The 18,259-nt window shown below is 39.6% G+C and overlaps 1 protein-coding gene across 1 annotated transcript in view; it reads right to left on the bottom strand.

Moving 5' to 3' along the window:
- cacna1ha (calcium channel, voltage-dependent, T type, alpha 1H subunit a) overlaps window positions 1-10,834 on the bottom strand; it is a 107,439-nt gene extending 96,605 nt beyond the window's left edge. The window contains exons 1-2 of the mRNA XM_080511818.1: window positions 10,734-10,834; window positions 9,033-9,533 (exon numbers count right to left, since the gene is read on the bottom strand). Of these exons, the coding sequence (XP_080367944.1) occupies window positions 9,033-9,509 (477 nt within the window). The 5' untranslated portion in view covers window positions 9,510-9,533; window positions 10,734-10,834. The remainder of the gene's footprint in view (window positions 1-9,032; window positions 9,534-10,733) is intronic.
- Between the last annotated feature and the right edge of the window lie 7,425 nt (window positions 10,835-18,259).

Below are 18,259 nucleotides of genomic sequence, written 5' to 3' on the forward strand. Positions count from 1 at the left end.
AGCGGGCTGTAAACATTGAGCCTGGGGATAAACAAAGATCCTGCTGCACTGGAAGTAATCCCACAACACACACACACACACACACACACACACACACACACACACACACACACACACACACACACACACACACACACACACACACACACACACACACACACACACACACGCACTTTAACTCACCATGTACACATGCCAATACAATCACACATTAAAAACGGACACAAAAACACACAAACTGGCGAGACATAAATATTAATATATACCTGCAGGGTGGGAAGGCATGATTATGCTGAAATGCACATTTACTGTGTTAAAGCATAGCCACATAGGTTTCTTTTTCAATAAACTGAAATGTTGAAGACAAATTTACTTTGCTACATTATGAATGATTGGTTTTTCATTATATCAACATAAATGTGAATACTAATGTGCATTAAACACATACAGTATACGGCATAATGCCTACTGAGTTCATCACACCTAAAATGCATATGCTTTAAAAATATAAACAATAGAATATTAAAATAAACAAGACATTTTCCTCTAGGTCATTATTGTAAAATTTGTGTTGCACTTCATACTTTCTGCTCACTTTATATATTTTTATTGTGGTCTTTTCACAGATGGTTCAAGAAAAGAAGACTTCACTAATAGTTAAAGAAGAACACAGTGAAGATGTTTTTCTCAGACTTTCTTGCAGTGCTGGTACATTGTGAAGTCCTCCAGTTGCAGGTAAGTGGATGCATGTGTGGCTGTTTTCTTTTTGGAATATCACTTAGCTATAACGAATGATGATGTGCTGTTTTCTAAGAATCACATTTATCTTTCCACTCCATCACTGTCCATAATATATGCTTTTCTTTCCTGTTCTCTCCTGGAAGGCACAGAACACATTTGTGCAAAATAGACATAGTCTGAATATTTTCTTTTTCCAGAAACTGTGGGGAAAATTCAACTAATGCCACATCTAGTGGATTCTGTGAATCTTTAAAAGCCTTTTTCATTCCACCTTGTAAAAAAATTGGTTATATACATACACAGAAATGTGTACGAGGACACACACATAATTGAGTGGATTGCACCAGGTCTGCCAGGGCTTTATACGTCACACAGACAGGATCCCTCTGTCGCTGCAGTGACACGCACCTCACGACCCTCAATCTGCTGTCATGATGATCACAGGCCAAATATAATGAGTCACCAGGCGTGCGCAAACACACACACACACATACACACACACACACACACACAACGGGACAAACAGTGAGGCGAGCAGAGAGAGACGAACACACATACACTCTCTTGTACATGCACTTAAGTTTTCAGGACGTCTGAGAGACAGAAAGAGAAGGGCAACCAGCAGATATCAAGGCCAACTGCCTCCATCCTTCACACTGCTGAGATGAAGTCATTTTAAGACATAAAAACTCACATGCACAGAGCAGAATGAGAAATAAATCCCCTGCAATGACGTCGTGACAGGAGTGAGAAGAAGGGAACAATTTAAGTTTCTCTGCCCTGAATGCAGAGCAGATAAATGGTCCTTTTATTGCTGCTGTAGGTTGTAAACTAACTACGACCCCGGTGAACACTCTCGTGTCTCGACCAAGTTTGAACTCATGTTTAGCACAGTGGGTCCCAACCTTTTCTTTTGAGGGACGTAAGTCTTTACCATTTTAAGCCAAGGGAACACCACCCCGCTCCTACGCCAGTTCAGACAATTACAAAATTACACACAAAAAAACAGTCTGAAGAAACCTCATACTCTTTAACAGTGAGTTCTGTTTCTCTGAGGATAAAGTCTTTGGGCAAACAAACCATCTCACACAGTGTCGAATTTTAAAAGATGCATTCGCTCTAATTTCATCCACTGCTTCAATGAAGACATATTCTATGTTAACTCTGTTGCGATACGCTTTATTTTTTGCCTTTTGACAAATGAATCTTTCTCTTTAGCCTGACGAACTGACTTAGTGAGCTTATCTTTGTGTTTATTGGAGACAAGATGTTCATCTTCAACAAGACAATTTTATCATAATACAGTACTTTAAAGTGATCAAATAATACACTTGTAATGTAAATGCTGTATTTTTTGTGACATAAATGAATTATGAATCACCTAGTTTTAAGAAATAAAAAACTGGATGCCCACTACAATCAAGATGGCTTCACAGCCCCCAGGAATCTTTGGCGCCCCCCCATAGGGGTCATAAGTTTGCATTGGTCAAACTTTGATTGTAATTTAACTGTAAGCATCATTTCATACATACTGTATAAAGAAATAGAAGACACACACACTTACTAAAGTTCTTACCAAAGTTAACACTGCACAGTATTATCAGTGTTAATTACAGTATGACGTTTTCCCGCTTGAAAGGATGCACAATACATTTCATTTCTTCCTCCAGGGGCTGTTTGAGGAATCATGTGGTTGTGTATCTCTGTGCAGCCTCATCGATATCAATTTAGGGAGGAAGTGCACAAGGCCCTTTCAACATGTTTTAGAGAGGAGGATGACAAATGCTCAGAGATAACATAATAAATCCACTCATCTGTAACGGATTAACCTTGTCTGGCCCCCAGAATCAGATCTAATCATATGATGTCAGGTGGTTGTTTCTTATCACACCATCGAATCGGCGACCTCAAAAACATTCATTCACACAAGCATCAACATTTAAGAGGTTGTCGATTGCACTGTTGTCATTTGTGTACCGAGAACATTTCTTGACCACAAGCATTTAGCAGTATGTGGGTTTTCAAGATATAGTAGATTTCAGCAAATCACCAAATCAAAAGAAAGTAATGATTTTAATAATATAAGGCAAACTAAAGACAGGGGTAATCACAGTAAAACAAGGACCTTTTTCGAACCATAAATGAAAGAGTACTTTTCTGGTACAATTTGATGCAAAAAGCCTTTTAGTGAATCAATAAATTAGCTCATTTCTCCATCTTGAGCTCTAATTGCATTGTAGTTATGAAGCTTGCTTAAAGACCCCATAAAATTAAAAACACATTCCACAATTTTTTATCTCGTGTGTATGGGCTACTTGTTTAATTATCTCTTAAACTGTGCCAAGTAAATTGTAACAGAGCCCGACATATTCAGCTTCTCAATGTTTCTCTTCTGGACCACCAGCAGCACTGACTTTCAATATTAATCCAGACAGACAGGTGAGTGGAATTATTAGCAACTAAAAATGTCAAAGCCACTGTTATTTCAGGTAATGTGTAAAAATAAAGAGTTCAAAACCATTATGATAATTGATACACAGGGCTTCTACGATTACTTTATCTTTGACAAGCTGATTTTCAAAGGACTGATTCATTTCAGTTTGGCACCCAGTTTGAAATTGGTTTGAATTAGATGTAATCCTCGTCTCCTTTATCACTGCTCACAACCAAACCCACAAAACTTTCACTTGCAGTTATTACATTGCAATGTGGTGTGCTCTATTCGTGCTCTATTAGTACATGATATACACTATTTATTATAACTTCTGATCAATTTGATCCTTCATAACAGTCACGTGGAGCATTTATGAGCTGGAACACATAAATTGGCAAATCTGGAGAACAAATAAAAAGCACATGCATGTCTTTCTTTAAGAAAACAACAATTTCCAAGACATCGTGGATCATAAGTCTTCTTTCTTCAACTGTATTTTTGGCTCTTTTGAACATTTATCTTAAAGGCTTGTTTTAAAGATAAAACTAATTGGATCTTAAACTAACTTGGATTACTGGATGTATGATTTAAGAATTGAGAGAAGAACTAAGTAAGCTCATGGTTGCAGCTGCAGCTTGGAAAGAAAAAGACCTGTTCCTCTGGACTCTCAACAGGAGCAGACTATCTGATCGATGGTGATAAGCATAATTAACATGATGAAGGAGAAATGCTGTTCTGCTGAAATGCTTTTCTGGTAATTGCGAACAACTCTTGACCAGTTTATATTGTCAAAGGTGATCACTGGTGGATCAATACAGATCAGATATCTGGCAGCATGTGTGACTCGACTGCAAAAGAAATCTGGTTGTCAATTGCTTTTATTCACAATAATCACTGCTTTAGCTTTAAATGAGAAAAGTATGAGGTGCTTACAGCAAGTCTGCTGTTATGTTGAATTTATTCATCTCTTTGTCTTGTTTTTTTTCCCCTTTCTTGACTCAGACTTTAACCAATGTGTTCATTCCTTTGTGTGGCTGAATGGCAGAGCATTTGTGCTTTGAATAATATTTACATAGTACTACAGGGGACCACCAACTCTGCACTGCCTACAGTGAGTCCTGCAAATACTCCCACACACTCACAGACACCAAGGAATAAAACATACAGTGTTGTCCATGGAGATCAGCTCTTATGACATAGCCTAGTGCCTGTTTCAGTGCTCATTTCAAGCATGTGACAGTGTGCACCTCATTCATTTGTCATACAGTCTTGGTACAGAAAGTGCTCTGTGTCACCATAAAGCAACAGATTTTTTTACACCGACTGCAGGAAGAGAGGAATTCAACATATGTACAGGGCATGAGTAGGGAGAGGTGCATGTGCCAACCATAGGAGCAATCTGCCTCATGGTAGTAGTCTGCCTCAGCAGTTACTGCAGTATTATCTCAGCTACAGTGCTGTGAGCACAACAGATATAATGTAATGCAGCATTAACATCTGTGAAACAGCAGGCCACGGGGCCATGCATCCTGCATGTCCAGGCTCAATGAACTGGATGAAGGTAAACAAGTTTTAGACATTTCCACCCTCTTCATCAGTTTACACCAAACTAAAAAAGAAAAAAGCATTGCATTTTTCAGAAATATGATATTTTATACATGTGTGAAACAAATCCCAGCTTGACAGCTTAGCTATAGCCAACAAAACAAGAGAAATTATCTTCAAGATAATGCAAGAAATATTAGTCTCTTCTATTATGACACATCTAAATACACTGTCAGCCTTTGTGTGAAACATACGAGCTGGCCAACTGTGCTGTGTTCACTTAAAACAGCCAGAACAGACAAGGTAATGCCCTGTGACTGTAGGGCAGTACCACTGAATAACAGAATATTTTAATACCATCATTACTTGTTACCATGTTTGGTAAAAGAGCAAAACATGCCTTGCATTTTCAAGGCTGGCTTCTTCAGCGTCTGCTGCGAGCAGCACAAATATAACGATGGGATATTAATCCCCACAGGAAATATCCCTGTGAGTGAAATGCTCACCACAACATTTAAACCCTACAGCTGAGAAAGATGCTTCATGTTTGTCGGGGACAGTCAATGGAATGGATTTTGGTTGACATACAAGTGTGCGTTCAAGTCCTCATCTAGTCTTCATCTGACTCTAAAACTAGGAGTTTCCTCAAGGACAAATTTTCTGCAGTTTCCTCAAAGTAAAGCTGGATCAACATGGCTCACATGGGAATCACACTCAGACTGTCCTAGAAAATTAAAGGGGATGTTCACCTATTTTGCAATTTTAGTCCAGCTCATCGAGGATTTTAATGATTATGTCGATCACGAAGACTTCTTCATGATTGTCGCAATGATTCTTTTTTAATCAAAGAAATTATGCGGTTTGGCTGTGTATGGTTCTTTCATACGCTATCAAGCTTCACATTTGTTAAATTAATCAGCTGTATTGTTTCTTCAGACTTCAATCATCCAATCCATCAAACGAGAGCCAGCAGTGAAGAAAAGCTGTTTGGCATTGGCAAGATTTGAAAATACATATATAGATAATATCTTGGCTGAGAAATAACAAGGCATTGCAATAGACACACCAACCTGGAGCTGAGGTAATTTAGAAACAGTGTCATCTTTACATAATTTGTCCACTGGTTAGCCCTGACAAGTTTTAATCTGTTAAAGGCCCATTCAATGTCCATCTAATCTAAGGTACCCATGTATATACTATCTGCAGCCTGTATGCTTTGCTCACATGACACTGCTAATTTGATCTGTATACGACAGCAGTTTCAACTTGTCACTTTTTAAACCACTTGTTTCCCTTGTACAATGATTTTCTTCTTGATGGAATTTTGCACCCTCTTCAGTATATTCAAATGGAGTATAATCATACACCATGGATAGATAAAATATATCTATCTTATGATACCACTTTCAATATGGAAGCGATATGTATGTCATTTTATCAGCACAGTTAAGAACAGGTACGTACATAAAGCATTTGATTTATTTATTATTACAGAATTGGTGTACCATAGCATTATATCACTTTCTATCAGAATCATGTTCAACTTTTCATCCATGTATTCTGACTCTGAATCACGTCACCGTGTTAGTCTGAACAGGGACTGAATCATCAACTCCACTTTCAAATGCTCATAAAATCTCATGAGGAGGTAAATAAATTATTCATGCTACTTTGCACTCATTAACCTATAGAGCGTGTTTGTAGTTTTGTTGAATATTTCTATGGAAACAGGCGGGAAATTATAAGACTGTCAAGTTGGCCCATCAACCACCCTGCCAGTTCACTATCAAGAAAGATTCACAAGCCTCCCTGGGGACAAAATGACAAAGTCTGTTCCGCATGCGCCAGTATTCATCCACCTTCCATATCAGAAGACAAAAACACGGGGCTTAATTTACTAAGATCCTGTATAAAGCTAGATAAACTGCATGTTCACAAAAATCAACAAAGAATGATCAAATAGATTTCCCAGAAGAGATTCAGAAAAGATTGCAAGACCTAGAAGGGTAAGGGCACAACACAGAAAATATCTTATAATAAAGTCTGCAAATAAAGTCTTGGCCATCCAGATAAAGAACTGCATCTTACCACAATAACAGCAAAACCTCTGCTGAAAGCCAGACCGGTTTGCAAGTCATTTTCAAATGAACTAAGAATGTTTCCAGACATTGTAAATTACATTATACATAGTCAATTATTCTATTTGCATTTCCATTTTGCACAATCTGGGAGACATTTCCAATGGTCCATATTCATGAATGTAAATGTATGGTGTGTGTTGTTTTGCATGTCTTGAATACATCACCTTCCATAAGGTTGTACCCATTTTTATAGACATAAACCTTCAATAGATCTGGCCCCATGTGAGAAAAAAGAAAACTTAAATTTACAGCTTATAAACGTTTTTTTCAACCATTTTATTCCTGTCACATCCTAAATTAGATTCCGAGTAAACCGAAAATGTGAAGTAAATAACTGTGACTCAGGTCCAGATATAGTTTTTAAAAACTGCCACGTGACTGCATCAGAAGTGGGAAATAAAAAAAATTAAAAAAAAAAGTGGGAAAAAATAATATGGTAGTTCTGCATCTCCAAGTTCTCCTCACTGTACTTGAAAACATTTGGATGCACGTTCTGTTCTTCTGTGCCGATGCTCCAGTTTATTTTAACATCACACAGATTAAAGTTATCCAGGCAAAATGTTCAGCTGAAAGGTGATAATGGATAGTAAAAAGAAAGGATTTCACTTGGTCTTTTTGCCTTCACTGGGTAACATTAAAAAGATTGATTTTATGCATAAAATGGCTGCCAGAAAATATTAGTGCAGGGAGGCTGTAATTTCAAAGATAGCATCTAATCTGTGCAGCTATGGCTAACTAATGATGTCGAGCTTTGATAATACGGAGCGACTATGTGATCCATATTTGGATTTCATCTGAAACCATCTCAGCTCCTCATATGTTGGTAACATTTTGTTCACGTCGTGTACAAAGCATCCAAACGTCGCCACCTCAAGAGAAAGTGCAGCATCTTTTTTAGTGTCCATGCCAATTGTTTTGTACAGCTGCTTTTCATAACACTACCAGTGTCATCATGGGTACTTTTTTTTTTTTTTTTTTTCCGAAGAAAGGCTATCATAATAGATGAATTGGGACTTGTCACCCTGGAAACAAAGGAGATTGCAGTGATGCTTCTTCTTGTGCTGCCTGTCTGTGGATTGTCCATGGACTAAAATGGACCATACTGAGTTGCTGTGAATGTGAAGCTGCTGCACCACCGAGCTTCAGATTTTCAATGAGACTATAAAACACTTAAAGCCTTTTTTTGTGGAAGAAGCACAAGTGATAAAATGTTTGATTGCTGACCTATAAACGAGGAGTATGTAAAATCTTGTGGCATCTATAAGCAAGGTTGCACTTTACAACCCCTTTGACAACTCTGCCCCCATCAAGGGTTTAATAGCAGCTGTGAAACACACAACAATGAGCAGTGCTTGGTTTGTTCACATTGGGCTACAGATAAGGATGCACTTTTCACATAAATATTAAAGTTTCGTTTGTTGCATAGAATCAGTTTTCTAATATATTCTAACATTTTGCTTGCTAAATCTTAAAAATATGTTGTGTCGGAAAGCCAGACTGCATTTTCTCTACAATGGCTGGAAAACTGAATATGGTGAATAATGACACCTCATAGTAATTCTGTTCTCTAGGTATAGTATAGAACTGTGGAAAATGTGTCCATTAGCTGATGGATGACCAAAATGCAAAATGTTTGTTTGTCTAGACTGTGTTACTTCTAACTGATTTATTTGATTCTGCTCGACTTGGAAATTTGACCAAAGTGCACCAACATTCTGGATGAACAACTCACTCGACTTGGTGTACATCAATCTCTTCCTTGAAACAAATTAAACACAAAACACCCAGGGAAGAAAAATAAAATCACAAAAAGCAGCACCAACTTCTACTCTAATGATGGAAGCTCCAGGCAACTGCACCAAGGTCTATCCTGATCTGATAAACCCAGATGATGGCACCCCAGTGTCTGGAAAAATGACCTGTCAAATACCACCACTGTAAAGTCTACTATTTGTTCGGTCTCACAGAAGGAATTAGGTTGATGCATTTATATGAAAAGCTTTCAAACCTGATAATACTGACACATCTACATGTTTGGATCCATTTCTAGATGGACTCATGAACTTCTCGATCAAGCAATATGAAAGTTAAACCAATACTCACCAATACAGGATCGAAGCCATTATTCGTCTTACCAGCTGTGAGTTACGTTTCCAGCATTTGAAAGGATATGGGTTACAGACGACACGAAGACACCAGTTGCGAGGTCTCGTTGTTTGCTTTAAGCAGAAGAAGGCCACGGGAGCCAGGGCGGGGTACGGCTGCTGCTCCTCCTCCTCAGAAACACAGTCTGGGTCACGAATAGGAGCTGTGATGCGAACTCCCAATGTTGGTCCAACTTCCACTTCCAGCTCCGGTTCCTGTTCTTCAAGCTCCTGAACTTCAGGACTCCATTCACCCCCTTCCTCCCCTTGACCACCACTGCTCCTCCTCCTCCTCCTCCTCCTCCTCCTCCTCCTCGTCTCCACCTCCTCCTCCTCCGGCCCCTCCTCCTCCTCCACAATCTGACTTCCCCCTGGGTCAACATCATGACCTGGTGGGTCGCTCCTGTAGGGCGTTGGTATGGCGAGTCTCACCTCCTCCTGTAGCTCCTCCTGCTCCTGGCAGTCTGCGTACTGAAAGCGCGCTCTCCCTTCTCCATCAGTCATGATAGAGCATCAGGCAGAGCCACTCTGAAGAGAGGTCAGAAGGAAAGAGGTTAGGGAGAGGTGGCAAGAGGGACAATATGTGCCAAAGAAAAGGGGGAGGCAGTGATGGAGGGGAGATGAAGGATCGTTTGCAAGGATGCAGAGATAGTCGGGAAAGAGAGACATCAACTGAGCAGAGAGCAATCGGACGCAAACCACACAATGAACCAAATAAACACTCAGGTCATTTCCTCCTCCGATCCCTCAGCAGCACAAGCATTTGCTTCCAATCAATCGAGAAAAGAGATTTTCAATATTTGTGATTGCTTGAGGCTTTTCACAAGCATTTATCCCAAAAAGCTCTTTGCCAGTTTAAACGTTTGCTTTCTCTCACTCTGTGCACATGAAAATGAGCAAAAACGATTGTCATCATGCCAAAGTATGAGTCTTTGTCAGAGCATTACATAAATCTTAGATGAATTTAATGCAGGAGATATTATTCATACAGTTAACACTCTCCTGGGCTTCACAGATGTGCAGAGAAACAGTGTTTCAGTGACAGACAACAGTAAAAAATGTAAAATATATTTACTGCAAAAAGGTTAGAATTGACTCTATAGGTATGATATTGATTTTATTGTGGGGTGGAAATAATATGTGGCTTCTTTTTTTCACTCCGTCTCCCTCTCTCTTCCTGTTGCTATGTGATTGAACAGATGGACTGCTCTGTCTCTGGTCTACTGGAGGTTTTTTAGCCCACACCACGCAATGGTGGGCAGGGAATGCGCCAAAAAGGGAGGAAAAAAAACAACAATAAACACCGCACTAATCCTGATTATTATAATAAGTAGAATAACGCTGAGAACAAAACATTAGTCAACATGATCCAGCTAACAGACTTTTGTCTTTTTAAGAGGTTTAAAAAAAAAAAGAAAAAAAAAAGATGGGCTTTGTTGTCCGTCGTTTGCTCTAGTATGGGGAAAAGCGCATCTGACGCTTGAAGCTCTCCAGAACGGGCTTCATGACAAACAGGGACATTTTTTCATACATACTTTCATCAGAATAGCTGTTGGAAAAGTACTTATATTATTCCAAGCGTTGTCAAATGACGCGAACACCGCCCGGGGGACTGGAGCGCCCATTACCTGCTCGTTTTGTTTGTCGCCGTTAAAAAGTAGAGTCAGCGCTGGATTCCAAATACAATTCATGCTCACATGCAAACACAACAACTTTGTCATTTCATACCTTATCGAGACGGAATCGGAAGTTCCCATAAGCATGATCCGTGACTTTCCGTCGTTCTTGCGCACCCAGCCTTTCTCAGCAACCCGGAGCGTCCCTTTCTTTCTTTCTCTTCTTTTGCTTTCTTTCCTCTCGCCTGTCTCCTCACAAGATCCTTGTGTTGCTGTTCAGAAATGCAAGGTAATCCGTGGATTCCGAAAAAGAAAAACTGGAAGTGATCAAATAAGTCACTTAAAAGTAGTCTTGATTAAACGGAAACATCTATCCACATCCATGTCTCCATCCATCCATCCGTCAGTCCCTGCGCGCGGAGGTTGCTGGTTTTTACGCAGCGTGGATTGGAGATGCGCGCGGGAGGGTCGGAGCGTGTGGGCTGCTGTGCTGAAGCTCCGTGGATGATCTGACACGGAAAACTTGGCCCAGGACCCGGGAGCCCTGACACGTGACGTGATGCCCGGTTATAGAGACGTAGCGCACAGTGGGAGACACACATGCGCGCGAACTAGGCGTGAGGAACCGAACATGGCGCGCGCGCGCCGCGGTGTTTAATGGAGCATCCCTCTGTCAGTGAAAGATAAACCATTATTATTATTATTATTATTATTATTATTATATCTGTATTGATCTGATTTGTATCAAATTAATACAAAGCGCTTTTGCAATGAAATATGACACCATAAACGGAGCGCTAAATGGATTGTATATCTCCAATGATTCTGGTGCTGTGTGGAGAGATTGTTGTACCTGTTTGGTTCAGTTGAGGTTCATTTCATCACAAGATGCATATTGGGAAGAAAATAAAATGGATTGGCCATTGCAATCATAAAGGCAGTTTACATAATTCCCATTTTGTTTTAATTTAGATTTATTAACTCTTTTTTTTTCGAACCAAAAGAACAAAATAGAATGTTAAAGTAATTTTATGACAATGTAATAAAGCTACTAATGTCTGATATACTGTGTGTGATTTTTGGCCGACCCAGGCAAAACACCTTTATTATGGCAATATATGTTATCATGACTAATGACCTGTGGTCTTATGTTGTACAGTGGGAGGAGTTTGTGGATAATTGTTGTAATTGGCATACAACTACAGGCAGCCTGTCAGAGTCAGACATTTTCCAATGCACAATTTCACTGCTGCTACAACCTAACAATCTATAGAAATGCAGCATAAAAGTGTGACAGTGAAAGCAACACTAACGCGGACTCTTAATGATGTCAAATAATACGACAGATTCCACAGTCTCCATTCTACTCATACCAAGCTTTATCCATGCACAATGGCATAATTATTTAGTTAAATTGTATTACTATCTAAAAACACTGGTGCCATACCATAGACGATCATATTGCTTTTCTTGTGCATACTAAGATAAGTCAAAGCGTTGTCACCTCAGATTCACTGGAGAGAGACATTGTGCAGTCAAACCTACACTTATACCTAAGTATGCATATACAATCAATGTTGCAGTGTAGCAGGTATTAAACTCATAATTGTCTTAAAGTTATGGTAGTCCGACTTCTTTTTGGATCAATAATGTTTTTCCATTCAGGGGCTTTTGATCAGCGGGTGTGAACTAGTTGAGCCAGAGAGACTTGAATTGAAACATTAATCTGAAGAAAATATTCATCTTGAAGTTATCTACCAGACATTGATAACATGCAAGGCAGTATGTGTTAATACTTACTCGATGTCATCACACTGATTAAGATTAATGCATTTTCGTAGATATGATGGTAATCGTAAATATTTTATTACATGAATGTATTAACTGTACATGGTTTGCACTTTCTCTCAAAGCAGGAATTTCCAGTTTGAATTCTTTCTGCATTTTATTTTGTCATTTTATCTTGTTGCGCATGTGTGGGTTTTCTGTAGATACTCTATTTACTACTATTTATTTACCTCCCATGGTCCCAAAAGTATGTTTTTGCGGCGCACTATGAAAACATGTTGGCTCAAGCGGTACTTAGCACATGCATACAAAATGTATTTACCAAGATAATGCTTCTTTTTTCTATTTATTGGTACAATTGATACACCATTCTAATACTTAAGGAGATTTCAAAAATGAAAAATGAAAAGAAAGTAAAGCAAAAGTGTTAATTCAGTCTTTCATCTTTTGTTTTGCATATTTGTTATAGTTCAGTGCACATACTCAATCAGGCAACTGCTGCCTGTGTGCTGCATAAATGTCTTTATAAGCAATTTGATTTGACAATCAATTTAAATTCCCAAGCTGCCTGATTGATCAATTACAAATACATCCACTTGGCTTAATGAAGAGCACATCAGAACAGTAAAGTGAAAGCCAGAGCGATGGCGAGGCAGCCAAAGAAAGTGAAGGAGACAGGATGTTGGATTGAGCTTCAAACTGGGAAAGAGTTTTGTGCAGTACATGTGAATTTTGACTGCTTCTGTTGGCAAACCTGCAGACCTGAAAGAAGAACCTGGCAGAAAGGAAGGAAATAGAATATGACTTTGATTGGCTTAAAGTGAACTAATATGTCATTCAGACAAAACAAGTCTGTAAAAGATTTGAGGAGGGAAACAATAAAAATCCTCCATCTGATCTTGGTTGAAAACAAAAAACTGCTTCAAACTATCGTTTGTTTCAACTGTAAAACTGAAAGCTGGCTATCTGAAACAGCAGTAAATAATCAGTTCTTTGGTTTTCACAAGATCTACCTGTTAAGCACTCTTTATAAAATAAATAAAAATATTATTTACCCATGTCAAAAGCAGCATTATTGAAAAAGCATTTTTACATCCGCTCGCCAAGTGGAGGCAATTTACTGGATCATGTCGGTTTTTGCGTATATATTACATAAGAGCCAAGTAGATCAGCAGGCCAGCAAACTAATGTAATCCTTTAAATCTTTGTGTACATACATACAGTGAGATACCAGCACACTAATCTACACATGCTTCACTTGTTTTCCATGCCTCCCGATCCCATTGTTTGTGTGTGTGTGTGTGTGTGTGTGTGTGTGTGTGTGTGTGTGTGTGTGTGTGTGTGTGTGTGTGTGTGTGTGTGTGTGTGTGTGTGTGTGTGTGTGTGTGTGTGTGTGTGTGTGTGTGTCTTGAGCTATAGCAAGTTATTAAACTGATGATGATTTTGATAAACACACTGGCTCAACTGTTAAGATAAACATTGCAGGGTGATTAATTGCAAGAATATTCTAAACTTGACTCATTCATTTGTAAAACAGAAAGCTGGTCCTAAACTAAGTTAGGTGAATCAGAGAGCTGATTTGAAACCGCAGGCGACCAAAAGCGCAATTCTGTAAAACAGAAGAGAGAAAAAACATCAGGAGGTGCCTTTCCTAGTCTTTTCTCTTCTACTTCTCCCACAAAAACCATAAAAACATTTTAACAATTGTCAGATGACACATTCTTCCCGGTTTACTAAACTTTTGGCATTCAAACTCTTTGATTAACAGAATATGCTAAAACGTTACTTGGAGTACTCGCATTGCCAGCAACACAGTTCTAACTGCACTGCCTCCATGCCTTCTTGTGTGGTTCAAAGATCACTTGAAAACATCGGAGACACTGGGAAATAATGAATAAATGCAGAGCGCATGGATACGAGCCAGCTGCCAGCCTTCACATCAGCTGATCAAAATAATAATTTGCTGGAAGGTTGATGTTCTCCTCCGTGACCCCTGGCAGTGGAGCTGTGTCCTTGAAAGCCAATTACAGAGTTGTTTGAAGCAGAGGAACTGAAGACACAATCGAGATACTTGTGGATTTTATTAGGGAATGATGAACTTTTCTTGATGTGTAGCTGTTAGAATGTGGGATAATTTGTATTCTGATCAAAATGGTGCAATACTGAAATCACGGCTTGAGCGTCTAAAAGCTGTGGACATTTTTGAGCCAGAGGGATTTTTTTTTGAGCCACAAGTCCAGCTGAATCATGCTTTCTCATTATCTGCCCGTGCAAAGGGATATTGCACTTTCTGAAGTAATATCCACCGTGAAGACGTGAAGTCATTAGATGGGCAAAGTGCCCCGTGTGTGTTTGTGCATGTGTCCATTAATTCTCAGCTGTGAGCAAAAGAGAAGACTGTGCTGACAGATTAGGCTCCACGGTGCAAACCCCCACTCCAACACCTGTCTCTCTCCCCCACCTGTCTGTCTCTCTCGCTCTCTCTCTCTCTCCCCCTGCATTTTGTCTGCGCACAGTTGGAGATCCATCCTCATTACTGTAGGCTCGGCCCCAAAATGGCTCCCATGAGGCGTTTGCTAATGCTGGCTCCACTTTGGCGCCCAGCTCAGCCGTGTGTACAAAGTCGGAAAACCTGGTTTGAATTTGGATAAGGCATTTCTCTTCAGACGGTGTGTTCTGCCGCCAAGAAGAAAATAATCAGATTTTGTAATCTTCTCTCTTTTATTACACAACAAAATCAGTTCTTAGCCTCCAGCTTTGCCACTGATCTAAAACACTTCCATATCTACACAAGTGGTCTCGAAGTCCACAATGGGACAAATAAGCTATCCAACATCTTTAAGGAAGAAACATTTCTTTTCACATGCAGCATTTAATGCATTGATACAATATCTATCTCCACCAGTCTGAATCAATAGTAAAGCGTGTGCCTTCCTCAGATAATCAATGCTCCTCTGTCAGCTTGCCTTCTCAGCCTTCCATTCCCTGGCTGCTCCGACCACTTCCCCATCCCCCTGGCCCATCATCCCCCATCCTCCCCTCCTCTCCGACTCCCACGCTTTCATCATCCAGCCTTCTCTCTCTGCTTTTCTCATCTCCTTCTCATCTCATCTCATCATTCGATCCCACTAAGTGGGATTTCTGAAGTACAGTAGCAGAGAGCGGAAAGCCATCTCACACACAAAGGAACGGCTTTTCTTTTCCTGAAACAAAGTTAAACAATCAGATGCAGACAGCGGCAGATTACATTTCAAGATGGATAGAAATTGTATCAACTTTTTAAAAAAGAATATTTCACTGCATGGAAAGTATATACTTATTTTTGGCTGAAGATCTATTATTACAAATAAAAAATATTCATGTTTGTAGCAAAGGCTAAAATGACTGAGAAACACATTCTTAAAGAAACGGCAAGGAACTGATGTCTCTTACACAATATTTGATTGACAAGTCGATTGAGATGCAATGGACAAAGACACAAGAAAGACATCAAAGATTATTAAGTAATTCTTACAGCCAACAAAGGCGACAGAAAGCGCCTTTAAGATTCTCCAGTTTCTTCTCATTTTATCTCACCTTGTCTTCTGATCTAGCATAGTTGAACGCTTTTGTTCATTTTCTCCTTAAACACTCCTCCCACTCATTCCTCTCTCGCCCCGTCTCTGCAGACCGGAGTCATCTCTCCGGGGCTGCTGACGTACGTGAGGAGGGGGAGACCCTGAATGTTCTGCTCCTTTCAAAGGGTTTTCCCGTGCAGACACTTTCATACTGCACATGTGCAGACATGAGAGCGTGTGTCATGAGGGTATTGCATATAGCCACTGAAATATGCATCATCTTTATGTATTATTGAAACCAATCTGCGAAAAATTACAGAGTTATACATATGAATGTGGAAAAGGGATTGCATGGTAGAGACAGAAAAGCATGAAGAGAAGAGTTTTCTTGTGTTCTTTTATTCCTCTGTTGAGCTGCCTGCCAAAGTAATCATTCTAATTAGGGTATGGTAAAGGAAAGGAAAAATATCTATGCATTCATAAACACAACGAGACCAGAGGAAATAGTTACATAACTATGCACAAGCACTAGCTGGCACATATGCACACACTTCTGAGTGGCATCACAGTGATCTTAAAAGGGGGTCTGTCTTGTGAGTACACTCACAGCATGCTACATGTTGGTGCGTGTGCGTGCGTGTGCGTGTGCGTGTGCGTGTGCGTGTGCGTGTGTGTGTGTGTGTGTGTGTGTGTGTGTGTGTGTGTGTGTGTGTGTGTGTGTGTGTGTGTGTGTGTGTGTTGGGGGGTCACTAAAAGAATTGTTCACACTCAAGTACTGCCACAAGCTTGGTGATCATTTTTTCACCTTATATGATTTATTATTGCCAAAAGTACTGCAGGGTGAGTTTGTGTACCAGAATAATTAGGTATTTTAATGATTTTTGGACTGTAGGGGGAAAAAAATTGGAACATCCAATGCATGTATGGAAGGACATCCAAGGCATGGAAGGAACATGCAAACTACTCACAGTAAAGCCCCCAACCACAGCTGATCACTCTACAACTGCATCATGCGTAATGTATAGAAAGGCTTATATAAAAATGTATAGTGAGTAAATATACAAAAATGATTATCTGTACTTTGTAATAATACTACTTAGTGAAACTTGAGGGACTTGACTGGAGATGGGAGTCACCTTTCAGATCTGCTACGATGGCGCTGTGATGCATTTTCCTACATTGGATCCAGCTTACTGCTTCTTAAAACACCAAGGAGCCTCAGGGCTAAAAGTACCAGCAGGGCCAACCATGTGTGTTGTAGTTGCAGCAGTTGGACACCCGTTTAGAGGGATGGTTAAGGGGGCCTGCTGTCGCTCAGTTGATAGGGTGGAGGAGAAGTCTGAGCACGGTAAAGTGCCGTGGCGGCACATACTCTCACGCATGACCCAGACTTGCAGTTCTTTCAAATTAGTATAGTCCCAGGAGTTGACCAAGTAAAGGTCTAAGCCAATAGAAATTACAAGGCCCCTTTACATAATGCATCTCTTTTTCAATCTGTAAAATTGCTATATTCAACAAGCATTTACAGGTAAACTAAAATCTCCAGTTAAAAACAAACACACTGCAATCACGAAAAATACTTTTAATACATTATTTATGACAAAATTACCACAACAATTGCTAGTTGTCATCCCATCTCCTTTATCACCAACTGGCAAGATGATATGTTAGATCAGTAAGATGTGTTAGTCTACGTCTGAGTCAATGATCCTTTATCTTAGTGAAGTTTGAGCAAATTATAATCTATGCCCCTGGCCACATTGTCTCCGCCGCCTAACAGGGCTGTATAAATCACATTTGTATTGACAAATTCTCCCATAAGGGCCACCCCACTGTTGAAAAATAACAAATTGTCTACTACCTGTAGTGTTTTAATCCAGAGGCACTAAGTATATATCCTACAGACAAGTATTGGCTGGATGGTGATAGAACCCTCAAAATAGCTGTGTACAAGCAGAAATACATTTTCTCAATTTCATTACTATAAAGTGTTCAGGACCGACTAATAGGTGATGGTTATTAACACTTTTGTCAAACAACTAAATGCCAACAAGCATCCACACGACAATACTGATACAACACAGTGTGTAGACAGAAAGAAATGGTTCATCTTCATCTCTTGTATTAATCCTCTTCTCCATAAACAGAATTATTTCTTTTCTTTTTTGATCCAAACCTTTTTTGTCGATAAATGTTTTATAGAGGGATGGTGTGCTAGAAAACCAACAAAAGAAAATCCTGTCTGTGTCCACACATTGAAATAAATAAATAAATAAAAAATAATCAGATGAAT

Source organism: Blennius ocellaris (assembly GCF_963422515.1).
Source record: "Blennius ocellaris genome assembly, chromosome: 16".
NCBI classification, from domain to species: Eukaryota; Metazoa; Chordata; class Actinopteri; order Blenniiformes; family Blenniidae; genus Blennius; species Blennius ocellaris.